At 47.0% G+C, this 23,880-nt stretch overlaps 8 protein-coding genes across 8 annotated transcripts; 4 read left to right on the top strand and 4 right to left on the bottom strand.

Annotated features, from left to right (window-relative positions):
* Positions 1 to 99: 99 nt before the first annotated feature.
* Positions 100 to 1,242, bottom strand: Triagg1_9661 (uncharacterized protein; the record flags this gene model as incomplete). Its single annotated transcript, XM_062904643.1, has 1 exon — positions 100 to 1,242. The coding sequence occupies one exon, from the start codon at positions 1,240 to 1,242 to the stop codon at positions 100 to 102; it is 1,143 nt and encodes a 380-aa protein (XP_062751349.1).
* A 1,955-nt stretch (positions 1,243 to 3,197) lies between these two features.
* Triagg1_9660 (uncharacterized protein) lies at positions 3,198 to 4,346 on the top strand (the record flags this gene model as incomplete). Its single annotated transcript, XM_062904642.1, has 1 exon — positions 3,198 to 4,346. One exon carries the CDS (start codon positions 3,198 to 3,200, stop codon positions 4,344 to 4,346), a length of 1,149 nt encoding a protein of 382 aa, XP_062751348.1.
* A 3,615-nt stretch (positions 4,347 to 7,961) lies between these two features.
* On the top strand, positions 7,962 to 9,369 carry Triagg1_9659 (uncharacterized protein; the record flags this gene model as incomplete). Its single annotated transcript, XM_062904641.1, has 4 exons — positions 7,962 to 8,282; positions 8,400 to 8,731; positions 8,795 to 8,859; positions 8,924 to 9,369. The coding sequence occupies 4 exons, from the start codon at positions 7,962 to 7,964 to the stop codon at positions 9,367 to 9,369; spliced, it is 1,164 nt and encodes a 387-aa protein (XP_062751347.1).
* Positions 9,370 to 10,869: 1,500 nt separating this feature from the next.
* Triagg1_9658 (uncharacterized protein) lies at positions 10,870 to 12,021 on the top strand (the record flags this gene model as incomplete). Its single annotated transcript, XM_062904640.1, has 1 exon — positions 10,870 to 12,021. The coding sequence occupies one exon, from the start codon at positions 10,870 to 10,872 to the stop codon at positions 12,019 to 12,021; it is 1,152 nt and encodes a 383-aa protein (XP_062751346.1).
* A 59-nt stretch (positions 12,022 to 12,080) lies between these two features.
* Triagg1_9657 (uncharacterized protein) lies at positions 12,081 to 13,610 on the bottom strand (the record flags this gene model as incomplete). Its single annotated transcript, XM_062904639.1, has 1 exon — positions 12,081 to 13,610. One exon carries the CDS (start codon positions 13,608 to 13,610, stop codon positions 12,081 to 12,083), a length of 1,530 nt encoding a protein of 509 aa, XP_062751345.1.
* Positions 13,611 to 14,586: 976 nt separating this feature from the next.
* Triagg1_9656 (uncharacterized protein) lies at positions 14,587 to 16,428 on the top strand (the record flags this gene model as incomplete). The annotated part of the gene is made up of 5 exons (XM_062904637.1): positions 14,587 to 14,607; positions 14,674 to 14,848; positions 14,909 to 15,958; positions 16,220 to 16,277; positions 16,359 to 16,428. 5 exons carry the CDS (start codon positions 14,587 to 14,589, stop codon positions 16,426 to 16,428), a joined length of 1,374 nt encoding a protein of 457 aa, XP_062751344.1.
* Positions 16,429 to 17,076: 648 nt separating this feature from the next.
* Triagg1_9655 (uncharacterized protein) lies at positions 17,077 to 20,525 on the bottom strand (the record flags this gene model as incomplete). The annotated part of the gene is made up of 2 exons (XM_062904636.1): positions 17,077 to 20,120; positions 20,183 to 20,525. The coding sequence occupies 2 exons, from the start codon at positions 20,523 to 20,525 to the stop codon at positions 17,077 to 17,079; spliced, it is 3,387 nt and encodes a 1,128-aa protein (XP_062751343.1).
* Positions 20,526 to 21,933: 1,408 nt separating this feature from the next.
* Positions 21,934 to 23,695, bottom strand: Triagg1_9654 (uncharacterized protein; the record flags this gene model as incomplete). The annotated part of the gene is made up of 2 exons (XM_062904635.1): positions 21,934 to 23,022; positions 23,180 to 23,695. 2 exons carry the CDS (start codon positions 23,693 to 23,695, stop codon positions 21,934 to 21,936), a joined length of 1,605 nt encoding a protein of 534 aa, XP_062751342.1.
* Between the last annotated feature and the right edge of the window lie 185 nt (positions 23,696 to 23,880).

Below are 23,880 nucleotides of genomic sequence, written 5' to 3'. Positions count from 1 at the left end.
GCCCCGACTATTGCCTACCGGCCTTGATCTGGGGGCTATCCGATGCGGACGGAACTGGTACGGATGCAGCCCTTTGAACTACCCCGTACTCTCATCTGCTCACTTCCTTTCGCCATTGTTCTGGTCTTCTCTTATCGGTTGCCAATTTCCTTCCATCAAAATGCGGATCAATACGGCTATTGCTTCAACGAAGTCTGCAATATTGAGAGAGTCCAAAAGCGCGCGCCAAAAGGGCATGCGATGGCATTGGCCATCGATGTTGTCGGGGGCATACTCATTCGTTGAAAAAGACCACATAAAAATAATCGTGAATATCCATGCCTCAATACAAGTCAGCGTAGCAGGAATGCCATAATAAAGGTCGTTGAAGGTAATGGACGCAGTTGGGTGAGACAATCGGTCATTCAGTAACCCAAAGAGAATCAGCTGCACAAACTGAAGGAAAACGAAACCTTTAAAGGTCCACAGTTTGGCTCCAGGCTTGTGCGTTGGGTCAATATGGTCCTTCATTCTGCGCTCGAAACGAATGATATGCGGTATAGCCAACACAATTGCTAGAATATTGATGATCTCGCACCAAAGATGTGCATGGCGCGGAGCCAGCGAATTGACGCAGTACACTCCAGCGCCTTGCGTGGCGATTTCCACAATCGAAGAAGCCGTCTTTGCGATCGGGTATCTACAAGGAGCTGGATTAGCAAACGCGATCAAGCTCGGCGTGTGTTTGACATACTGGAAAACAAAGAGACAGGTGCGTTTGAACCAAGTCGAGTCGCCGCCTGCAATGTCCGCCTCTCTGCTATTTGGATCTTCGAGCCGATGAAAAAGTTCCCGCCACGAGTGGCTACCAGGGAAGACATAATGAACATAAAGTATGAAGATGGCAGGAATGGCGATGGACTCGTAGATTTCGGCCACTGGACGCAAGTATATGGATGTCTGATAGAATAATACAGAAAGAAAAGAGCATATGGCAAAGACAGTAGGAACCAAGATTATGCGGATTATTTGTCGCTGCTGGATCGGAGCGGTGTATCTGGCGAGATGTCTCGTAATGTGGATGATGCTGTTGAGAACGGTCAGGCCGAGAAAGACGGCCGAAAGAATCTTTAGTAGTGTGTGTGTCGTGATGCCAATGCTTAATATGTCTCCATTGTCATCCACAGTAGGTCGAGCGCAAGAATCATCATCATCTCCTCTAGCAAACACGAGAGTACGAGATGACTGATCGATGGCAACCATGACAGGAAAAAGAGGCGTGATGATATGACAAGGGGGTATGGGTTGTTATTCTTCAAGAACTTGGGGGTATCGAGCAAAAGTGGAAGTGGGTTATAGAATTGAACGCGCAAATGCTTCAACAGAGTCTTGCTTTTATAATCAGTCCGATGGACCCGAGTTGTCAAAGGCATCTGAATGCCAATTACGCGTCTGTGTTCGCTCCTTTACCGAATAACTTGGTCGTAAGTTAAAATAGGATTCTTGTTGACCTGATCAAATCCTTTCAATAAGACTCGTAGGGTAATGATCAACTCGTATCGCCATCTCCAATAGGAAAGGCTGCCCAACCGCAAGAATATCCCCAAACGGAACAGCTGATCCTACCGCAGCCGTCGCCGCAAAGGGCAAAGCGAGCCTACCGAAGCCACAGCCCACCGCAGCGATAGCCCCAAATGGAATAGCCAACTAACCGTGGCTGAAGATGCGAGACGACGTATACAAACTTGACAGGGAAAGCTCCCTACAGATATTGGAACATGGTCCAGTCGGTCTACGTCAAATCTGTGATTCTAGGGTCAGCATCGCCTTTCTGCCTATGACTATTTACGGGGCGGAGCGGAAGACTTGCCATAACCCATAGAGCGGTACCGTTGATGCTGTTGCTCTGACACTAACTGTACAGAGAAGAACGAGCTGCTGATGATACGCCCCACAAAGCATCACAAAGGTGAGTTGTGCAGTTCACTAGGCAACATAACGGGAGGCCATGAACAAAAGTGCTTGGTTTATGAAGCCAAAAAAAGTACTGAATATAGGGAAAGAAAAAGTAGTCTCTAGAAGTATGCAGCATAAATACTCGGGTATTTTAGGTCTGCTACAGTTAGAAATAGGCTTGTGTGCTGGAAACATCGTGTTATACTTCATTATATTAAACCACCAATGGTAGCCTTGACTAATACAACCCTCAGCCGATCAATAGAATTGCGGGCGCCATATATGCAGATATGAGTCGTCTTCTTTCTCCTCAAAGTTCCTTTTGAATTTTTTATGTAATTACGGCTTGCTTACTCCCACTAAGATCGCTCAAGGAGGTAGTTGGGTGGGTATTTCATCCAGTTCAACCGGAGAAATGACGCAAAAAAGACACAAGAATATGCCGGGTGGCAGAAAATATGTCTTTTTCTAGCAGAGATCATAGGTTGGGGGTTTGGGAGGATGATATTAGGTGGCATTCGTGGATGTGCACAGTATCCTAGGATATGTGTTTCAGTTCTACTCCCTTAATAGGTATAACGTCTTATATTCCTACAAATTGCGTGTTGTGTAATATTTATAAATATTCCAAGTAGCATTGTTTCAATAGATTTAATAATCATTCATTTCATTTTTTTGTATCCATCTGCAGAGTCGCAACCTATACACAGTAAGCGTATGCAGACTGTCACCGAAGGACGATGCTACTGGAGGATATATGAGGGGTCCTGTACCATAAGTCACAACAGCCCAGATAGCCATCGGACATATTAACGGCTTTAATATTAGTCAGAATGGTTACATGTATGCATCAATTAACAAAAGTTTATACGTGTCCTATTATCCGTGGCTGCGTGTAGCCTCGTGACAGCCCGAGGCAAGTACCTGTACTTGACGTTTCTAATGTATTATGTACCAGCTAGATGTCTGATTGTGGGTCTGTGTATGTCTTACACCCATAATGCTCAAGGAATCATAGGTCGCTATGGTGCTACTTTGTGCAACAAACTGAGAAGAGGCTCCATTAACTCGAACGCGATGAATCTAGGTTTCTTCAAAGAGGAGCTCTATGTCCATTGTTCCTGACCCCTTTCACCTGTACATTCCATCCCTTAATCGACAGCTCTCAATCAACAGCAGACAGTGAACCAGTCCTTTCGTCTCCAAAGAGAACATTACATGTAGCATATCATGGCATCTATTTCAACATCACATGCTCCAGAATGGGAGCCAAAGACACCATCGTTCTTGTTCTCATTGGAGCTGATGGCCTAGAGCGGGGCGTTTGGTTTGAAGCTACTGGCGAGCATCTTGTATCAAGCTCAAGAGTTTGTGTAGTCAAGGGAGTCTTCAAGGGCCATTCTGTATGGCTCATCAACATTCCATCGATTATCAGCTCACTTTATGAGCGGCTCCAAATTATCAACAAAGGGCTTGAAGATGAAGAAATTGAGGGGAGCATCAAAGTCAGCGGTCTCATTTACCTTCAGGACATCCGAGAGGATATCACCCTACAAACTGCTGAAACCAATATCTACACAAGCAATTGCCATACACGCTTTGCAGGATCAGTCGGGATTATTACGCACTTGCAAAAACAACAGGCCGATCGAGCCAATGAACAGCGGCAAATTCACAACGATTGTGAAGCAGCGTATCAACAGTTGCATTCAGATATATGCAAATTGCAGGATAATTACAACATGTTGAAGGAGAATATGCGCATCAAGGATGAGATCATCGAGAGGCAAGCCGAGGAAAAAGCCGAGCTCCAAGCCGAGCTTCAAGCCAAGCTCCAAGCCGAATTGCAACGCAAGGAGCAAGCTGAGCAACTAGCTAAAAGGAAAGCTGACCGCAAGAAGGCTTTGGCCCAGATTACGTACGGACCTTATACACCACTTCATTTAGCAGCACGAAGTGGAAGAATAGATGAGGTAAAATTACTTCTTCACCAAAGGGCCAATATCGAAGCGAGAGCTGAGTATGGCAGAACACCACTGTCTGGGGCACTTTGGAGTAGAAGAGCGGATGTTGCAAAGTTACTGATTAATCAAGGAGCAAATACGGAAGCCAAATGCCCAACGATTTATAACGGTACACAACTTCATCTCCTCGCCTATAATAACAAAGTAGATATGGTTACGTTACTTCTTGACCATAGAGCTGATATTGAAGCGAAAGACGAATGGGGCAATACGCCCCTCCACTATGCAATTTGGATTGGAGAAATGGATATGGCTAGACTGCTGCTTTATCGAGGAGCTAATATTGAACCGAAAGATGAAGATGGGGACACACCAGTTCAGTCAGCAGCTCGAAGAGGGTATAGCACTATAGTTAAACTGCTGCTTGATCGGGGAGCTACAAAGTAAATATATTTGAGTTATTATAACAACCCAACCTGTTATATAACTTGGAAAGTATACTTGCATCCACATTGCATTGCGAAAACCTCTACCTCTGGGATGCTTTATACGGGGTCCATAGCAATATTGTGACCAGCCGGCATGTAGCCCCATTGTATTCATAATGTCCAAAAGAATAGCCATCGCATTCTGGAAGATCATTACTAGTTATGCGTTAATAAAGGGAGAAACGCCTAATGAGGACATACGATTGATAATTTCTCCAATGCATCCCAGCAATTCCTGGGAATACTTTGCGAAATTGTAGGGTAAAGATGTCTCGCTGTTGTCCATGTCTTCTGGTAAAAAAGATATCGATCTTCGTGTTCTGCATGTAATAGAGTTGAAATTACATCGATATAAATGCTTATTGAATACAGAAATATGATCACATTATTAGTTAATAGCATCCGAATGCTGCTTGATACAAGTTTATGAATGAAGCAGACAAACGGTAAGCAAACGATCTTTTCCAGAGCCACCCACTTGTGGAGGATATTCCTCCCGTCAGGTTATAATCCACCGATTAATTATTATAGATGCAGAAGGTAATTTTCGAAAGGCTCATTCGTGTGAAAAAACCGTTACACTTTTTTGATGCGCGCAAATGTTGCGGTGCAATAAGTAATCGAACGGCATTTGGATGGACATCTCTGGAACGTCTCCCCTCTCTATCCCCCATTCTTGAAGCGTCTGGATCCAAAGCGGGCCCTTTAAGGCCAATATTTCAAGAAAAGTTATACTAGTAGTTATCGGTGGATAAAGGCCCACCGGATGCATTTCTTCTAATTCCTGGTGATGTGCAGATTGGACTCGCGGTATTGTCATGACTCAGCCTTTCAGGTCAAGTGACCCAAAATGAGTACTCCTTGAAACTAACGTATATATGAGCGCCGCCCTAAAGACTCTACGTAACAAACCAGACTTTTTATATTAGAGAAGCTGTTTGCCACTCGTCGCTTCAACCTTTCCCCTTTCTAAAGTTTATGAGTCCGGCTGTGTTAAGACTTTGAAGGCTAACGGGCCATCATATCACTTCGCACCCGAGGTTATTCGTAGTTAATTTGTTGTCATCTCAACGATTATAGTTTTAAGATGCGTATTTCAGATTGTTGATGTTGACATGGCCCTTGATGCCAGTGTCCAGAGCGTTATCGGTTGAGATATGAAAACGAACATTGCCAATCCTGATATTAGAAGTGTCACTAGACTCGTAGCAAAGATCAAGATTCATGACTATCCGATGGATATGACAAACCGTTTTGACTTGACCTGGACTTTTTCTTTCAATAAAGACGCCTTTCACAAAGATTCGAAGAAATACTTGTTGCCTCAACTTGCCAAAGGGTTTACCAAAAGGGGGGAATCGAGCAGCATACCGAAACGGACAAGCCGCACATATCCGCCCCCCTAAACTCATACGGCGTAGTGAGCGTATTCTCCTTGGGTAAACACGTATTCATTTTGCGGTGTCGGTTTTATGTCAACCGTTTGCGTGCCGACCTACCGACCCACACTCGTAGTTGGTGGCGGCCTTTAATCTCGTGCTAGTTACGATTTGGACACTACAAGCAATGAGGAACAGGATGCTTTGTGTTCGAGATATTGGCACTTGACTGTACAATCGGTTTGCACTGGGAGAATGCGTAGCCAAGACAAGTCTACCGCACTCCTCGTCACGATATAACGTTACACGGCGCGTAATGAGCAGACAAGACTGGGCTTGTGCAAGGGTTTTGTGCCCGCGTCACATTCTCGTATTTTCTACGAGATTGCTTGCTCTGATTTCAGCGGTGAGGTTTCAGGATAGTATCGATAATGACTTGCTCAGAGCCGAAGCAAAGAGCCGAGACAGATATGATCGAGATGTTGGATGCTGTTATTACTGAGAAGTGATGGTAGTTCCCCCTTAGCTCTTTATGGAACAGCGCGTTCTTTGAAGAGAGAGACAAAGCCCTACACGGCATTAGCAAGTCCTCCGTCCTCCGTACATACGTAAGTTTTTTTTTTTTAGTGAAAGACCGGTTTATAGTCTTGATTTATTTCCACTACGGACGTAGCTATACCGACTCGGTATATTCCCCGCATCTGCCAGGTACGGAGGGAACGCCAAGATCCTACTCAGCTGCTGCTTTGAGCATAGTTCTTCGATGACACTTCGTCTTTAATAACTGACAAACAACGGCAGAGCTTCTTTGAAAGGAGGACATGCTATTCAACCATTTATTAATTGCCGTATCCCAGAAACTTTCCATTAATATTCCGTAGCTTCTCTAGCCACAAACCGAAAGTAGGGCCGTCGCCGGCCGTTCCGTCCCCAATTTATTCGTCGGCGAGCTTGCGGCCGCAGCCCTGAGTAGGTCTAGATCCAGAGGCTAAATGGGTGTTCTTTTTAGCCAGGGCGCTGATGGCAGCTTCCAGCTAATTGGGATTGGCATCAAGCTGTAGCCGAGGCGGCATGATCTAACTGTACATAGATCCTTTGGTCCGCTTTCGCATGTGCTGGAATTACTCCAGAGCTTTGCATCACACAGTCTGTTGATCATCTTGATAAGCGATGTGCTTGTCTGCTCTGCAGTCAGTAGAACAGACAATCAATGGAGTTGAAAATTCCATGCCTGTCGAATCGCCACGGGGAATTAGACGGGCGCAATTATACTGGGTCAGGCCGCTAGGGGGACCACTGATATAAATATCAATGGATATCTTGACTCGGGCAATACGGTAGATTCCCAAATCCCCCCCCCTGCTATCTCATCTGTGTGCGGCGGTTCGTCTCATGATAGGGGCAGTCGAGATGTGGGCGGGCACGGGACGCCACTAATTTACCGAACTCTTCAGCTCCCACGCTTGTTCAAGGTCCTGCAGAATAATCTAGGGGGCTCTCCAATTTGTTGGGAGGCTGTGTTTCTGCGGGCTGATAACATGAACGTCTAATATCGTACGAATACCGAGTGAACCGCCCGTTTGTTTTGTTTCGAGGGTGAGCGATGCCTATCCTGATACCAAGACGATTGATGTTTGGGCCTCCTGGTTCGTGAGAGAGGGGGACCGTGCCTCGGCTGAGGTTGGCCGAAAATCGCTTCCTTCAGGGCTGGCCTCTATCTCCGCAAGTGGCTGCTATCCCCTGACATGACTCGTGGTATCCTGGACGGTTCCCCGGTTTTATATGCAAACCCCGATTTTGGACGCTCGTAGGGCGCCACTGCGGCAGTGTAAAGGTTCTCGAAAACTGTTGAGGCGAGCAAGCGGGCTTGAGGAGATGGAGGGAAAGCTCCGTTATAAAAGGCAATCGACCGCCGATCAGCGTGCTAACTTATGTATGAGTCGGCCGTATAATACTAGGGACTACTCGTATGCGCTGGCGCACCCCGTGTACTGCAATGTCGACTGCGTGCAGGGGCAAAATAGAAACGTAAATTACTCATGCGCAACGAGAGCTTCGCCCTTGTGTCGATGCTATAAGAGATGTAGTACAGAAGCCGACTTTTGCTTTTCGATTGTTTCTAGACGCCGTTTGATTACACCTTCTCGATTTGCAACCAGCGCCGACGACCGATCTGCCGGAGAGCGTGAGACAGGATGGCTGAGGTTCCGAATCGTGGTCCACAGCTCATCGCTGTGATAGCGGTGCTGCTGGTCTTTTCATTGACGGCCATCGTTTTGAGATGCTATGTTCGGATAAGCCTCGTAAAGGCATTTGGTGTGGATGATTATCTCATGATCTTTGCCATGGTATGTAGCAAACCAACTTCCCGCATCCGCAACTACGAGTTACTCACTCTTCCCCAACCGCAGATATCATTTGTGCTGTTTTGTGCTGTTGCTGCCACCGGTGTACATTATGGTACCGGTCGTCATTACTGGGACCTCGAACCAGAGGATATATCAGAAGCGTTGAAGGTGCGTACTCACTTCTCTTCTATGCCTACGATACAACCGTGGCAAGTGGATTAACATATCCCACAGTACTGGTATTTTTGCTACATATGGTATTGCGTAACAATGATCTTGACAAAGATCTCTATCGGATACTTTCTTCTGAGAATCACCGTCGAGCGCATACACACCTGGATCATTGGCACCGTCATGCTGGTTACCGTCGTCACGGGTATCGTCTTCTTCTTTGTTACAATGCTGCAGTGTGCTCCGGTGTCCTACTTCTGGGACAAGACTCAACCTGGATCCTGCATCAATATCGACGTCATCATCACTCTCACCTACATATACAGTGCTTTCAGCGTCATCTGCGACTTTACTTTTGCACTGCTTCCGATTGTGCTCATCATGCAACTTCAGATGAACAGCAGGACCAAGATTGCGTTGGTCCCTATTATGCTCATGGCATGCGTGTAGGTTCCGCGTGCCTTCTTTCATGCCTTTGGCCAATTTCTCACTAATTCTCTTCGATATAGCGCGAGTGCCGCCGTTGTTGTTCGATTTCCCTATGTAAAGGACTTTAAGAATATCGACTTCTTGTGTAGGTTGCTACCTTGTGGCTGCTCTTACCACGAGCTCTGACTAACAGGGTTTTTTTTTTCTAGGGGCAACCATCGACATCGCAATCTGGTCTACTACTGAGCAAGGCCTGGCCATCACGGCCGGCAGCCTTGCTACCCTTCGACCGCTCTTTAGGAAGATTGCGTCCAAGCTGGGATGGTCGACAATGCGATCCACCGGAGATGCCCCCAACGGTTCCATGAGTAACCGTAACACAACCGGCCGTTCGAAGAAGAAGCAATCACGAGACCCATTCAGCCTCGCGACTTTTAACCGCCACGAAGACGAAGATGAAGAAGAAAGGCCTCTGGAAGATGGACAGTTGAAGTTGGTCAACGGATATACAGGAGGTTTCCAAACAACAATCACCGCTGCCCCAAAGTCCGTGTGGAAACCAAAAGGACACAGAGGAGATAACGAGAGTGAGGAGGAGCTTCGAATGGAGGGATCGAAAGTCAAAAGCTTTCTCATCACCGAAGAGAACATATAAACGCCTTACCGTACGATGGAGCCCGCGACGCAGGCTGTCTTCGTTTTCTTGCTTGCTAGTTGTCACGACATAATACCCCAGGCAGATCCAGCAGAGCGGCGGGGAAAGACAACAAACATCATTAGTTTGACCCGAAGACATTCAGAGTCTCAACATGCAGTCATTCCCACCGCTGCTCCAATAGATCTGCAGCTTGTATCTATATAGAAATACCCAACGTTGATGCTGTGGAAACCAGCCTTTAACGTCTTAGCTATGCCAGTTATGAAGCCTTTATCTCATGTTCTGGGGTGTATTCAAGCTCCTCGTGCTCATGTCTGAAGATATTGTTTCATATCTCTTTTTTTGTGAGCAAAACTTGTCGCGAGAGATCGGAAATCACAAGCCCTTGATTACGGATGGTGTCTGCCTTCGGAGTCTATTCGTAGTCGGTCATGCGTAATCCTGCGCTCTCAAAGAGAAATTTTCTTTCCACAGATCGTATCAGTATCAATGTCCTCTTGAGAAGATTATCCATACATTTTGGAATGGATACTTCCTATGCCAGTTGTCAATGTCCTGTACAGAGTGGTAGTAGGGCTTGATGAAATCGAGCTTATAATATCTTGGACGTAGAATGTATGTCTTGATCAAGATAGGGTTGACGGCCGTCGTTGTACTTTATTACTTTGATGTCCTTATAAAACAAACAATAGTACCCAATTATTCTTTCCACACGATGAAAGACCAGCTAACTCGCTAGCTTCAATTAGCAACTTTGCACATTCATCAACATTGCCTTTTGGACTAGTGAACCGACCACGGGCGCTTATCCTGACAAAGCATCGCAAGCCTTGATGTTAAATCCCGGTTTATTGCCTATTGCCAAGGAGACGGCGAGGGACCTATATCCCTTTTCGGCGTGGCATATGGAGTACCCACGTTCTTCCTCCATCCTATATATACAGCATCTGAAGTCGCGCCTAAACATTCCATATCTTTATATCATTTAGTAAGCTGAATAGAGACCTATGTCCAGTTTCGGGCTAAGGTGTTTGGCGCCCATCTCTTATTGCGTTCACGGCACCACCCCATCATGTCTATATTCTCCCTCAGGATTGGACGGTAATAGCACCCGAGGAACAAGCTGAGAAATCCGACTCCAAACGATTCGAAATGTCGCATCAAAACAAGGCGCTGAATAATTATTGGTAATCTGATCATGTCGCTTAATAACGATAATGATGATCAATCCGAAATCGAAGATGTACCATCCTGAGCATACCATTAGGGATGTGATGTCTATGAACGATGAGCACCCGGACCCACCAAACTGCTAAGCTTCAAGATCGAAATCGCCTTATTTAACCAAACGTTCCTCGTTGTCTTGAGTTTGTCCTCTTCTGAAACTACTATCCTGCACTGTACTATACTGTATCAAACCAACTAGACTTTCCATCATCTGTCTCGAGTCCACAAACAACTAGATCCCAATCTTAAACTACATACACTGCAGCCATCATGGGATCAATCGCTCAAGATGCGGCTGCACCTGCACAGCTCTTCAAGCCCTTCAAAATCGGCAGCCTGGAACTAAAACACCGCGTCGTCATGGCCCCCTTGACTCGCTACCGCAACGACGAGAACCACGTTCCCCTTCCCTTTGTGGCCGATTATTACTCTCAGCGGGCATCTGTTCCGGGCACCTTCTTGATCGCTGAAGCGACAGCCGTCTCACCTCGTGCAGCCGGATACTCCAACCTCCCTGGAATCTGGAGCAAAGACCAAATCGCGTCGTGGAAACAAGTCACCACCGCCGTGCACGCCAAGGGAAGCTACATATTCCTTCAACTCTGGGCTCTGGGCCGCGTAGCAGAAAAAGAAATTACAGACAAGGAAGGCGTCAAGATTGTTGGGCCAAGCAGCATCCCCATGGATAGCGAACACCCGGAGCCCGAAGAACTGAGCTATGAAGAGATCCAGAACTTCGTGGCGGATTACGGCCAGGCGGCCAAGAACGCGATTGAGGCTGGATTCGACGGCGTTGAGATTCACGGTGCAAACGGCTATCTTGTCGACCAGTTCATCCAGGATGTTTCGAACCAGCGGACCGACGATTACGGTGGCTCGATTGATAAGAGGAACAGGTTTGCCTTGGAGGTTGCAAAGGCGGCCGCCGATGCCATCGGTGCCGATAAAGTCGGGTTTAGAATCAGCCCCTTCTCGACCTTTCAGAGCATGAAGATGGCCGATCCCCATCCTCAGTTCTCTGCGCTGGTTAGAGATCTAAAGGCCCTAGATCTGGCGTATGTCCATGTCGTCGAGTCGCGGATTTCAGGTGATGACGCTGGTCAAGGCACTGAGAAGGTCGATTTCATGCTGGATATCTGGGGAGATGAGAAGCCCTTCCTGATTGCTGGTGGCTGGAAGCCCAAGGAGGCTCAGGCGGCTCTGGAAGGTAAATACAGCGGCAAAAACGTCGCTATTGTCTTTGGTCGGTACTTTTTGGCTACGCCCGACTTGCCCTTCAGGATCAGGCGAGGGCTCGAGCCAAACAAGTATAACCGTGATCTGTTCTACGCAATCAAATCGAAGACTGGGTACATTGACTATCAATTCAGCAAGGAATGGGAAGAAGCCAGCAAGAATGGCTTGGAGAATATCTTGGCATAGAATAGCTAAGTAGCGTAGACTTTATATAAACGATTGTGTTTCAGAGAAAAAGTCATTTACTACATTAGATGTTGTACCATAAGAGACTCATTATGCACTCCCTCCTGTGTGCAAAACGTATACGTGATATCCACCCTGGCTGCAGACTCACAGAGGACTTGGATCCAAGACAAAGCCTCAACTCTCTGCCGCACGGCGATTTGTTCCATGCTCTGTATCATTCCCTTCTTCTCAGATCCACCCTCTTCAATCTCGATGACCCGTTCAACCACCCTAGCAGCAGAGATGCTATCCCAAATCGCTTCTCGTATCGGTCGCCGCCGTAAGATGCTCAAAACTTCGCGTCGGACCACAGGATGCCTGCACTTGATTCCAATTATGTAAAGCACGGGAACAACACCAATCTCTGGCGTAAACGTCGGCTTTATAGATCCTGAATACCGCTCATGCGCTGCTACTACAACGTCCGCCAACGCCACACATTGCTGGAACTGGGGCAGGTAGTTGTCATATTCCATTTCCCTGCCAGCCCCGTAACTACTGAGGAAAGTCCATATGATGAGATGTTGTAGGCGCAGTAGTGATATGAGGGGGTAGGTTTCAGGGTCACTCTCATAGGAGTCGCCTTTTTGCGGCATGTTCTCAAAGAGGCTTGACCACGTTTCCAACTCGTTGAGAATATAATCCTTGATTGGCGACGGTGGTGGTGACGACATCCCACCCATGAGGTACATTTGCTGCTCCGTATTGCGCAATCCCATTACACGAGCGATAAGGACCTGGAGGTGGTCGGCCGCTTGGTCAAGGGACCGAAAAGCGTTGCTGGAAGACAGGGAATCCGGCATAGGTGTCTCTTGAACATTGATGGGAATCCAATCGACTAGAAATGTCGCGGCCTGCATATCGAGACGGCGGATCTGTCTGGTAACTTGGCAAATGAGCGTGCAAACTGCCGAGAATTTGGTATCGCCATATGTATTATTGTTCAGGATACCCGTGTCGATGTTGCGTGAGAGCTCAACGCCTCCGCGTAGGTGCCTCGTTGCTTGTACGTAGTTGCCCGCCAGATGATCAAAACATGTGAAGAGATAACAGACCAAGAGCGTAATTGCTGTTGTCTCGACGCTGTCATCAAAGTCTTGGTTCAGAAGAAGCTGAATGGCCCGATTATAGTGAAACAAGGCATCTTTGCTCGGTAGCCAGTCTTTTGAAGATGACGGTTGTTGTGCATGGTCGCCAGAATCGCGATCTAGGTAGCTTCGGTTGACCAAGGCCAATGCAACGGCGGCATATCGCACTGATGGCACTGTTTGGGAGAAGAACATGAGGATCTTGCGCCATGTTTCGTTGGGACGATATTCATTCAGATGTTTGATCGAAATGTACTCGAAGAAACACATTGCCTCTGTCTGCGCTGACCTAGTGGCTGGTAAGACCATGAGGGGCCTGAGGTTATGAGAAATCAGGTCATGGTATTTTGCGTCCCATTGTCTTGTCTGATACGCGCAGATCGTAGCGCCAAGCTGGTGGCTGGCCTTGTCATCGTGATAATGACTTGATCCAATGTCCGTTCTGAAAGTGTAGGGCATTTCGCCATAGCCGTCACATGTGCGACCCGTGGATTGGCATTTCGTGCATGAAGGCTGGGAGAGATCGCATTTGATTCGTCTTATTCTAAAGTCAAGTATCAGTTTATGAATCTGAAATCACAATTGATCGCAATGAAGCAACGCATGGAGCTGGGACTCACTTGCAGGTCTTACAGCCTAGCCTTGACTTTGGAGCAAACTGGCGAGGCTTGCTTCTCCATGCTTGACTGGGTGCCTTGGTGCTTTTGTTCTTAATCGCGTCCATCACGTTGATAGTAGCATTGACAATTTTGCAGAAAAGGTTGTTTATTTGTCTGTTCGTACAGGCGGGGAAGTCATCTAACTCATCTTTCGCTGTGAATACTTTAGCCAGGGAAGTTGGACGGTATAAGAGAATCCTGGACAAACCAAAGAGCGGAAACATGGACCAATCGGGGCAAATCCTAATGGAGATTAGCAGTATAATACCAAAGATTGATTGGTTAGTTCGTACAGGCGGGGCTTGGAAAGGAGATTTCTCAGCTACGTGACAAGGATTGAAACAGTTTCGTGGCTGACGTGGCTCAGCAATGTTTCCGTCATGAGCCATCCATCCAAACGCACCGATGTTTCAACCAACTGCGAAATGTCAGACGGACGTGGGAGAAAATCCTTGCTCTACCCTGTCATATGAATTATGTAGTCAAAGCGGGAAGAGGATTGATAGGTAAAACAGGCTGTGTTACAATACATACTGATTGGCTAGTTCGTACAAGCGGAGTGCTAGACAAGTCTCTTGCAAAATCCAGCATGTATAAGTAGATCCATGATATCGCAGTTATTCTGACTACAATACTGAATATTGTCTCTTCTTGCAAGCAACACAGCAGACAGTTCAATGAGACAATTTATGGAGATCAAAATGAACCGATTTAGGAATGTACTCATTCTCTTTGTCAGCTTGGGATGCAAAGCCAATTGCTCGCATGATCAGGGCATGTCCTATGGATTTGACAATGTGAGCCTTGGACCTTGCCCAATCACTTTCCTCCAAAGCTTTTCAGCTGTATGACTGGCCATCTAGATTGTACCATCATCCATTCTCACGTGGACTCCGTGTTTTGATTACTTTACGTGCTCTAAACTAGAAGTTCCGTTGGATTACTCAAATAAGAGTCTGGGCACGACGTCTATCGCATTCATAAAGCTAGCTGGAAAGAATGCTACCATTGAGTCTCCAAGCATCATAATTAACCCCGGTAAGGCATTCATCAGATCGCCTACTCAAATTACATGTGACTAGACTGATGCTCCGTTAGGCGGTCCCGGTGGTTCTGGAGTCGACCTCCTCCTCACAAATCAGGCCCTCGCAAGTCAAATGTTTGGAGATCAATACAACGTAATCTCCTATGATCCTCGTGGGGTCAACAATAGCGACCTAACCGTCGACTGTTTCTCGGGGAACACTGAAGCAAGATTGGTCTTCAATCGACTACACAGGACGGGCATTACCAACGCATCATCAACCTCGTTTCAAGAACAGTATTATTCAAGCTCCATCTACGGAGACTGGTGCAACAATGCCGTCGAGAACGAGTCACCTCATGGCTATTATGTAACCACACCAGCAGCCGCCCAGGATTTGCTCACATTTATAGAGGCCGAGGCCGAGTTGGCAGGTCAGCCGGCATCAGACGCCAAATTGTGGTTTTATGGCATCAGTTACGGCACTGTCATTGGCGCCACTTTTGCTTCCATGTTTCCCGACCGAGTTGAGAGAATGATACTCGATGGTGTTTTGGACGCGGAGCAATACTACGATAATACTTGGAGGGACAGCGTCGATCAAATGGACGAGGCCATGGAAAAGTTCTCAAGCTTATGCCATTCCGCAGGTCCTGGAAAGTGTTCCTTCTGGGGACCCTCGCCAGCCAACATCACAGCCAGAATGGACAACATCATCAGTCAGCTTCAGAACCATCCGGTCCCGATAAGCGGAGTCGCAAGTCGAGAGACGCCGACGCTCGTCACTTATTCCGATCTAAAGGCTCTTTTTGTATTTACCATCTACAACCCTCTATTGTCCTTCCCAGGCATGGCCAACATCTTACACCAGGTTGAGAGCGGGAACGTGTCTGCTCTTGCGGGTATGTTCAGCGGACTGGATGTTACGTCCGACGCCGGCCGCATTATCCAGTGCGCCGATTCGTATCGGAGGAATAAGCTTGCTACCATCGAAGAGTTCAAGAGCTACGCTAAGTATACGGCTTCCAAGAGCAAGTATATCGGCGACATCTGGCCCATCGTCGTGGAAACAATCTTGTGTACATCGTTCCGACCACAATTGCCCGATAGCATGGTGATACAAAGTAAGGCAACCCATCTATCCATCTCTCTCTACACCGCCTCTGTTTTTCTTCTTGTTTTCTCGAAATGAATATTTGCATTGGGCGCAGAATCTAACCGGCTTCTTTTGTGTGCAGACCCGGTAAATGGACTGGACAGGCCTACGAGCTTTCCGATCTTGCTTGCGAGTAATACCATCGACCCCATAACGCCCTTATCATGGTATATTTTGACCCAACATCTAGCAACATGGTATTTTGCTAACTGACGTTCAATCTTCACAGGGCGCGCAAGACATCTTCTCGTTTTCCCGGGTCTGTTCTATTGCAAGAAGGCATCGGGGTAAGTTATTTTGTTCTTAATCGTACAATCATCTCAAAAGGGACACTTAGCTTACTAGTGGTCTATCTCTCTCGATTGTAGCACACAGTTGTCAACCAAGGGGGATCAGATTGTTACTTTGAACATGTTCAGGCATATCTCCAAGGCATAGTTCCACCGTCCAACACTACATGCCCGCAGCAATACATACCCTTCATAGATAGCCCCATCTGAAAAAGATTCAGACACGAAGGAGAGAGGCAGGATTCAAGGTCTGCTACTTTTTTATAGAGGGGTTGATTGGGATGATCGGTCTTATGTATATCTTATTTGGGTCTTCGAGGGGGAATTCACTTTCTACGTAGTCAAGGTATGTACAACAAAGATGAGCCAGATTTGCATTTGATCAAACAACAAGGTCTTTGATAAGTAATTTAAATTGCCAAACCGCGCGTTGCACTCTTCTTTTCGCCAAGTTTCGAAGAAAGGCGTTGGGGATCGTCGGAGCCAGTGGTACACTGTCAGCGTTCGGCGTCCTTTTTGACAAGGCCGTATCAAAGGAAACAAAAGAATATTTTATGACCATCACAAAGATTGTAATGCTTACTTCCAGTGGTTAATTGTTAATGATGAACCACTTTTCTTCAGTTCTTTATGCCCAGGATCCATGATGGGACATGTATATGGAGCGCACGTATTTTATCAACCGTGCCTAGTAAAATTCACGAGAGCAATGATGATATTAAATTAAAGTGACATTGAAAATGATTGAAACACTTTAGTTAAAGACACGTTTGCTGATCTCTTCGGAAGTGAGCGTCTACCAAGCAGTTCGTCCGATGAATCCCTCAGGATACCTTCTCTTCATCATTTTTCTCAGCTCATCAATGCATAATAAGCCAAGACCGAGAGTCATGGGAATAAACCAGTGCTCAACCGGAACTGGGGCACAGCCAAGATAAGTGATATCAGGGACCAACGTGAATATTAACGCGATAACAAGTGCAAACAAGATAGCAGGGAAAAGGAGCCAGTTTTGAGTCGCAGGATTAAAGAGTGGTGGATGGGTAAAGATTGAGAGGTGGCGCGTGCGTAGTGCCATTGCATAAGACCACTGTATCACCACCAAGGTGATGAAGTAGACGGAAGATGCGACTGTCAAGTGCGTGGAAACATCATCAGCGGTCTGTCCTTCGGGAGTTGGGATTGAGCCAAATGAGAACCACAACGATGTGAAAGTCAGCCCATTTCGCTGAAGGTACCAGTACGACATGGTGAATGAGAGAACCGTCTCAAAAGTACCAACAAAACCGTAAGCCTGGAGGAGAAGCTTCCAGTCGACGAGGCGGTCATTTACAACGTCCCGAGGAGGCTGAAGCATGAGATTCGCCTCGGGCTTTTCGTAAGCCAAGGATATTGCGGTAGCGCAATCTGTAAAGCAGCAGATAATAATCATGAGAAAAGACGACAAGATTTGGGGCAGGCCAAAGGCAACATTCGTAAAGACTGGCCAAAATTCGGACCAGGAGCCAGCCGGTAGCAAGTACGCAATTGTTTTCTTGAGATTGTCGAATACTACGCGACCATAGAGAACGGCCTCGGGAATAGCTGAGAATGTGTCTAACAAGACCATGTCTGCAGCCTCAATGGCGATGTCGGAGCCGGACGCAGGCGATATACCAATGTCCGCTTGCTTCAAACTTGGAGCGTCATTCACTCCATCTCCGATCATGGCCACGACGTAAGAATGCGACTGGAATTCCCGTACAATTTGGAGTTTATGCTCCGGTGTGGTTCGAGCAAATACAATCTCCGAATACTCCGTAACCAAAGTATGCCATTGATGCGGAAGCAGCGTCATTAGATCTTGGCCTGTCAAGACAATCGCCTTAGTTTCATCTGGGAGATGGTTGGATTTGTGATTCTTTCTGGGCTCGATCTTGGGAGGCACGCGGGGGAGGTTATCAACGGTGTGAACCTCGCGGTCCGAAACGCTGATGATACCACAAGAGCGAGCAATCGCTTGAGCCGTGAGCTGAAAATCTCCCGTAACCATGGCGGTACGAATACCAGCACGGTGCAAAGTCTCAATTACGCCGGGAACTTCTTCTCGTGGGGGGTCCACGATGCCCACCAGCCCGATCAGCGTGAGGCCTGTACGCGCGAGTTCGAGAGCTTCTTTTTCGAATGAATTATCTTCTGGATTGAATTGTATCGTGGTACCAGGAAGAGACTTGCGTGCAAGAGCCAACACCCGTTTACCTTGGCTTGACCATGAGTTTTTGATTGCCTCAATGGACGTGCGAGCAGCTTTGTCGAAATCGTGCACTTCGCCGTCTTCGCCAACATACTTTGTGCATCGAGGGAGGAGAATATCCGGTGCACCCTTGATCATCAGAATGTAGTCCTTTTGAGCATCAAAGCTGCTGATTTCAGAAACAGAGAGTGTGGATTCCAGTGAAGAGGAGCTGCTGGGAGAGCTGACGCGCAAGGAAAATTTGTTCTTGGAGTTGAATGCGAGATCAAATCGTTTGATCCATAAACTGCGAGAGTCATTAATGGGACCCAACGACTCTGATAACCGAAGAATAGCTTGATCCGTCGCATCAGCGATGATCTTCCTATCAGAGATGGGAAGATGGATGGTTGTGGGATCAAACTCTCCAGCATTGCACACTGCAGAAGTGACACGGAGCTGCGTAAGAGCAGCCTTTTTGCGCGAAATCGACTCATCTGCAATTTCTTGAACGGCTTCTGTGGCAGTCAAGGCGCTGGAGCCAATGAGGCAGTCCGTTACAGCCATTTGATTCTTGGTCAGAGTCCCTGTTTTATCCGACAGTAGCACTGAAACAGTGCCCAGGGTCTCAACCGTCTTTAGGGATTTGCAGAGGATATTGTTCTTCTTCATGATTCCCGCAGTAATTGTAAGTGACGCTGTTAAGGCGATTGGCAGACCTTCAGGAATAAAGGCAATCGCCACACTGACACAATCCACGATTAATGTTGATACCGAGATGTAATCGGGATACTTGTGACGAATAAAACCAGCCCATAGAGCAACAATGACTATAACCATTAATATCATCAAGGTTGCGATGATGAGGACAAATCTGAAAATCTCCTTTTGTAGTGGAGTTTGACCAGACTTGGGCTTGTTTGTCAGCTTCGCGATATGGCCGAAAACCGTGTTGTCGCCAGTAGCGACGACGATACCCAGGCCACTTCCAGAGGTGCAATGAGTACCCTGCATTCCAATGCATTTAGTTTCGAGGTAGTTGCTCTCCATGGATTCAGTTACCGCCGACAGAGGATCAGATTCACCAGTGAGGATGCTTCTGTCAAACTTGGCATCAGTAGACACGCTGACGAATCGAATATCAGCAGGCAACTTATTGCCGGCACTGAAAAAGAGAATGTCTCCAGGAACCACTTGAGATGCGGGGACCAATCTCTTGCTCCCATCGCGAAGAACACTGCAGTCTTCGGGAAGCATGCCCGTGATACTTTTCATAACTCTCGAGGAGGAGAAGTCTTGCCAGGCATTGAACGCGGCTTGAGCTAACCACACAATGGCTAGGACAATACCCAAGGCTAGGTTGGCCACTGCAGGAGCCGGTTCGCCAAGGGGTTTCCATGAGATAAAGACAAGAATGCTTCCACCAAAGAGGATGGAGCCAAAGCCTCCAAAGAGATAGAGGAAGATTTTCTGAAACAATTGTGACTTCGGCGGGGTTGGAGTGTTGGCACCGAATTCTACCGTTTTATCTTTGACTCCCTGGGTTGAGAGACCACTTTCGACCGATGTGTCCAGTCGTTCGGTAACGTCTTGGATGGATAGAGTGTGCCATTCGAGTTCTCCTAGCTCTATTATAACAGGTTGGTCAGCCTTTGCAAGCTTTGTAGTTATCCATGAAAAACAAACTTACCTGCCATAGCCTTGTCGTCAATTTCCGATTTCTTGATCATCACATTCGATTTCTCCTGCCGTGCCATATCCATACTCAAAGTGCGGTACATGACGGGGAGGGCAGAGGCAGGATCAACCGCCCGTTGGCCACTCCTGATGCTGGACAGAGAGTGGGTAGAGTAGGCCGAACTCTTTCTTTTGAGTTTGCCATGATTGTTTGCAGGGGAAGATTCGATCTCTTGCATCTCATCCTGGTCGTCAAAATATCGGATTCGACGCTTTGAGGCATGGTCGCCCTTGGTTTGAACAAGTGTTTTCGGCGTACCCTTTTCAGGATCGCTCTCATCATTGGGACCAGCCATTCTGCCTCCAACGAGAGGAAGTGCAGTGTTCGAGAGGTGGAAATAGATTTAGAGAAGAAGAATGTGTAAACAACTCAAGCTGCATAACGCTTCAAGAAGGAGGTCGAGGATAATCATATAAATATGAAATTCGTCCGGAGATAGAGGGCTAGTGATTACAAGCAGAGCTTACACCGAAGATGTGACGTTGATGCTCCTCACTCTTTACCCAATTCTGACCAAGCTGGGGGGAGCACAATTACATTATGAGTGATTTTCGAAATGTATCTAATGCTGCATCACAGTATGATGATATACATATGGAGTAGACGGATTTCTGCGCCATAAGGTCCAATATTAAACTCAAAACAATCATCAACTTGAGAGCTTTTGAACTAGTCTGGCAATATGACCAAACATTTGTGCCAAAGAGATGCTGATTTTATAAAAAATAATACAACATCTATAGTTATGCAACTAGAAATGTATGGTGCATGTGTTCAACTCAATCACAATTTATGCTCTCCTAACGCCTTTCTCTCTCTTTTTTTCTCGCTATTTTATTCTTCACCGCGTTTGTCTACTTCTCATCGACACGACTCTTGATATATCTATTTAACTCAACAGCAGCCTAACTATGCACATATCCATCATTCTATGAGTGATTTAAAGAATAATAAGACCTTTAAGCGGCTGAATTGTCAAAAGGAGGCCTCCTCGATGAGGTCAGAAGGAGGCCTCCGTTCGAGACTAATCCTCCATCTCCATTGAATCGGATAATTCCAGACTCAAGTCTGTTGTGCTAACGCAAGCGACTGGTAAATCTTGAAAATGACGCAGCAACTACCGTTGTTGTCGTAAAGCTAAGCTTTTTCCGGGAGAGTCTAGTATTCGGCAGTGTGATCCGAATGGGCTTACTATGGATGCCATGTGTGCTTTTAGCCACCTACCTAATGCAACTATCAGACTCGGCTTTTACTGGGTTAGCGATCGTATAGAGAAAAAGAAAAAAGTCACGCTCGCAGTGGATACAGAAACTTGATATGCAGCTTCCCAAGTTGTGTTTTGTGTATGCTAGATATTATTATTTTTATATGGTAAATGAAGCAGTCATCTATGGATAATCTACTCCAGTTCATTACAATAGCTAACTACACAGGAACAGTTCAACACCATAGTATTGAAGTTGGCCTTCAGAGAGCATCTCCCTCGTCAAGTCCAGATTGCTTAATACTTCGGGCTACCTCAGTAAAATGCGCCTGTGAGCTAATAAATCCTCCATCATCAACAGCAGAACGGGACAACCAAGCCTAGAAAGGGAAAATTCCTTTAGCTCATCATATCGCAGCCAAGGGGGGCAAATTGTCCGCATACTGATGTTACATCGTATGTGCACTGCTGTAGCATCAAGATAGAATAAAGCTACCAGTTATGCATTCTTGGACAGGCTTTCTCCTCCCTCAACATAAGCATCTACCTTGTAACTCGCAAACTCCCTCGCCTTGATGCCACGAGCAAAGAGAATATCCAGCTCTTCAAAAGTCTTGTCTTTTGTCTCGGGGAGCCTAAACCAAGTCCAAACGAAGAAAACAAAAGCCCAAAATCCCCAAAAGAAACCGGTTTTTCCTCGCCAGTCTCCCGCGGTAGGGTTAAGCATATACGGGTTCACCACGTTGCAGATGATTTGGGCGATGTAATAAACAATCCGGCTAAGACAGACACTCTTGTTTCGGAGTCGTGTTGAGGATACTTCGCCTATAATCGCATAGCAGATGGGTCCAACGGTGAGGTAATAAACTAATTGCCATAGCAGAATCATGGTCGCTTGGGCATAATTGCCTCCGGCCGAGTTGGCAGCTCCAACACTGATGAATCCAACGACGAGCAAAATCGTGGTCAGAGTCCCCAGGCCCCAGAGGTACATGGTACGCCTTCCAAGGCGGTGCATCAAGAACCAGGAGATGATTGTTCCCACAGATGCGAGACCCAACCCGCCGACCGACATCTTGAACGAGATTGAGGTCGGCAACCCAGCTTGGACAAAGAAGTACGTCGGAGTTCCCCCCATGGCTGATCCACAAAACGGCTGAGCAGCAAAGGCCATGCAGGCAATCTCTGTACGATAGCGATCGATGCCGCGGAAGCAATCCAAATACGATGTCCCCTTATCGATGGACTCCTCCAGCTCATTTGTGTGAATCATCATGGCCAAAGTCTGCTTAGCCATATCTCTATCCGCACCGAGGCGAATAATGGTCTGTTCTGCATCGCTGAGTAGGCCTTGACGGACGTAGAACCACGGCGATTCCGGAGCAAACCAGAGGATGAAGAACAGGGGGACGGGCCAGGCCCATTGAATCGCAAAGGGGATTCTGTAAGACCATTGCGTCGTGTTATTTTCGAATCCAGACTGGACTCCGGCCGAAATAAGCTGACCAAAGGCCCAGCAGAGGTTGACATGGACGGTTAAATATCCACGGAGGGCCATTGGGCAGACTTCTGAGGCATACGCAGGGGCCTAATTAGTTGGATGCGTCAGCTCATCATCTCGCAGTTACGAGACTCTCCCTCCTCCATCTACCAGTGCAACCAATATCCAGGGGAGCGGAGAGGTGAGAGGGAGAATTTGGCGCGGCATCGGATTTCAGTCTGAATCAAAGAGGTTCATCACGTACCATGGTTGCGAAAACTCCCCAAGGAATACCACAAAGCAGCTCACCAACCAACAAAACCCCAAGATTAGGAGCAAAAAAGGGAATAAACACAAATCCGACAACAAGAAGCAGGGACGCTAAGAGAACTTTTCGATGACCGAATTTATGCGTGAAATATCCATTAGCAAAAGCCCCAATGATGGTACCAACGCTCACCGCGTTACTAAGCCCGTTCTGCCATGACGCGGAGATTTGATAAGAGTTGGATCCAGGGTCGAAATCGCCGTACCGTTCCCGAAAGGAGGGCTGTGCGAAGAATGAAGAGATGAGAACGATGTCGTAGCCTTCCATGATGATGGAGGTTGACAAGAGGACCGACCACAAGACGGCCTTGGGATATTTACGGATGGCTTGCAAGAGACTGAGATTATGTTCGGCTTCGGCTGCTTGCCTTGCGAGGATAACATCCTTGCCACCAGTCGTTGGGTTTTGGTGCTCCAAGGCGACTACGTCGACCTTTTCATCGTCGTTTGCCATGGTGATTCAAAGCAAGAGCATGAGGAGTGAAGCAAAGTGTGGATAAAAGATGGTGATGGGAACGAATTGGGAATGTTCAGGGCTGCCGGGCTTCAAATACACGCTTTGCATCCATCCAGACACCGTGAGCTAACAGTACACATGGACCAATCCCCGAGCCTGTCAAGTCACCCCGCAATCTAGAA

The sequence above is a fragment of the Trichoderma aggressivum genome (assembly GCF_033847375.1).
Source record: "Trichoderma aggressivum f. europaeum strain CBS 100526 chromosome Unknown scaffold_057, whole genome shotgun sequence".
Classification (NCBI taxonomy): domain Eukaryota; kingdom Fungi; phylum Ascomycota; class Sordariomycetes; order Hypocreales; family Hypocreaceae; genus Trichoderma; species Trichoderma aggressivum.
The sequence above is the reverse complement of the archived record's forward strand: the minus strand, read 5'-3'. Positions and strand labels throughout refer to the sequence as shown.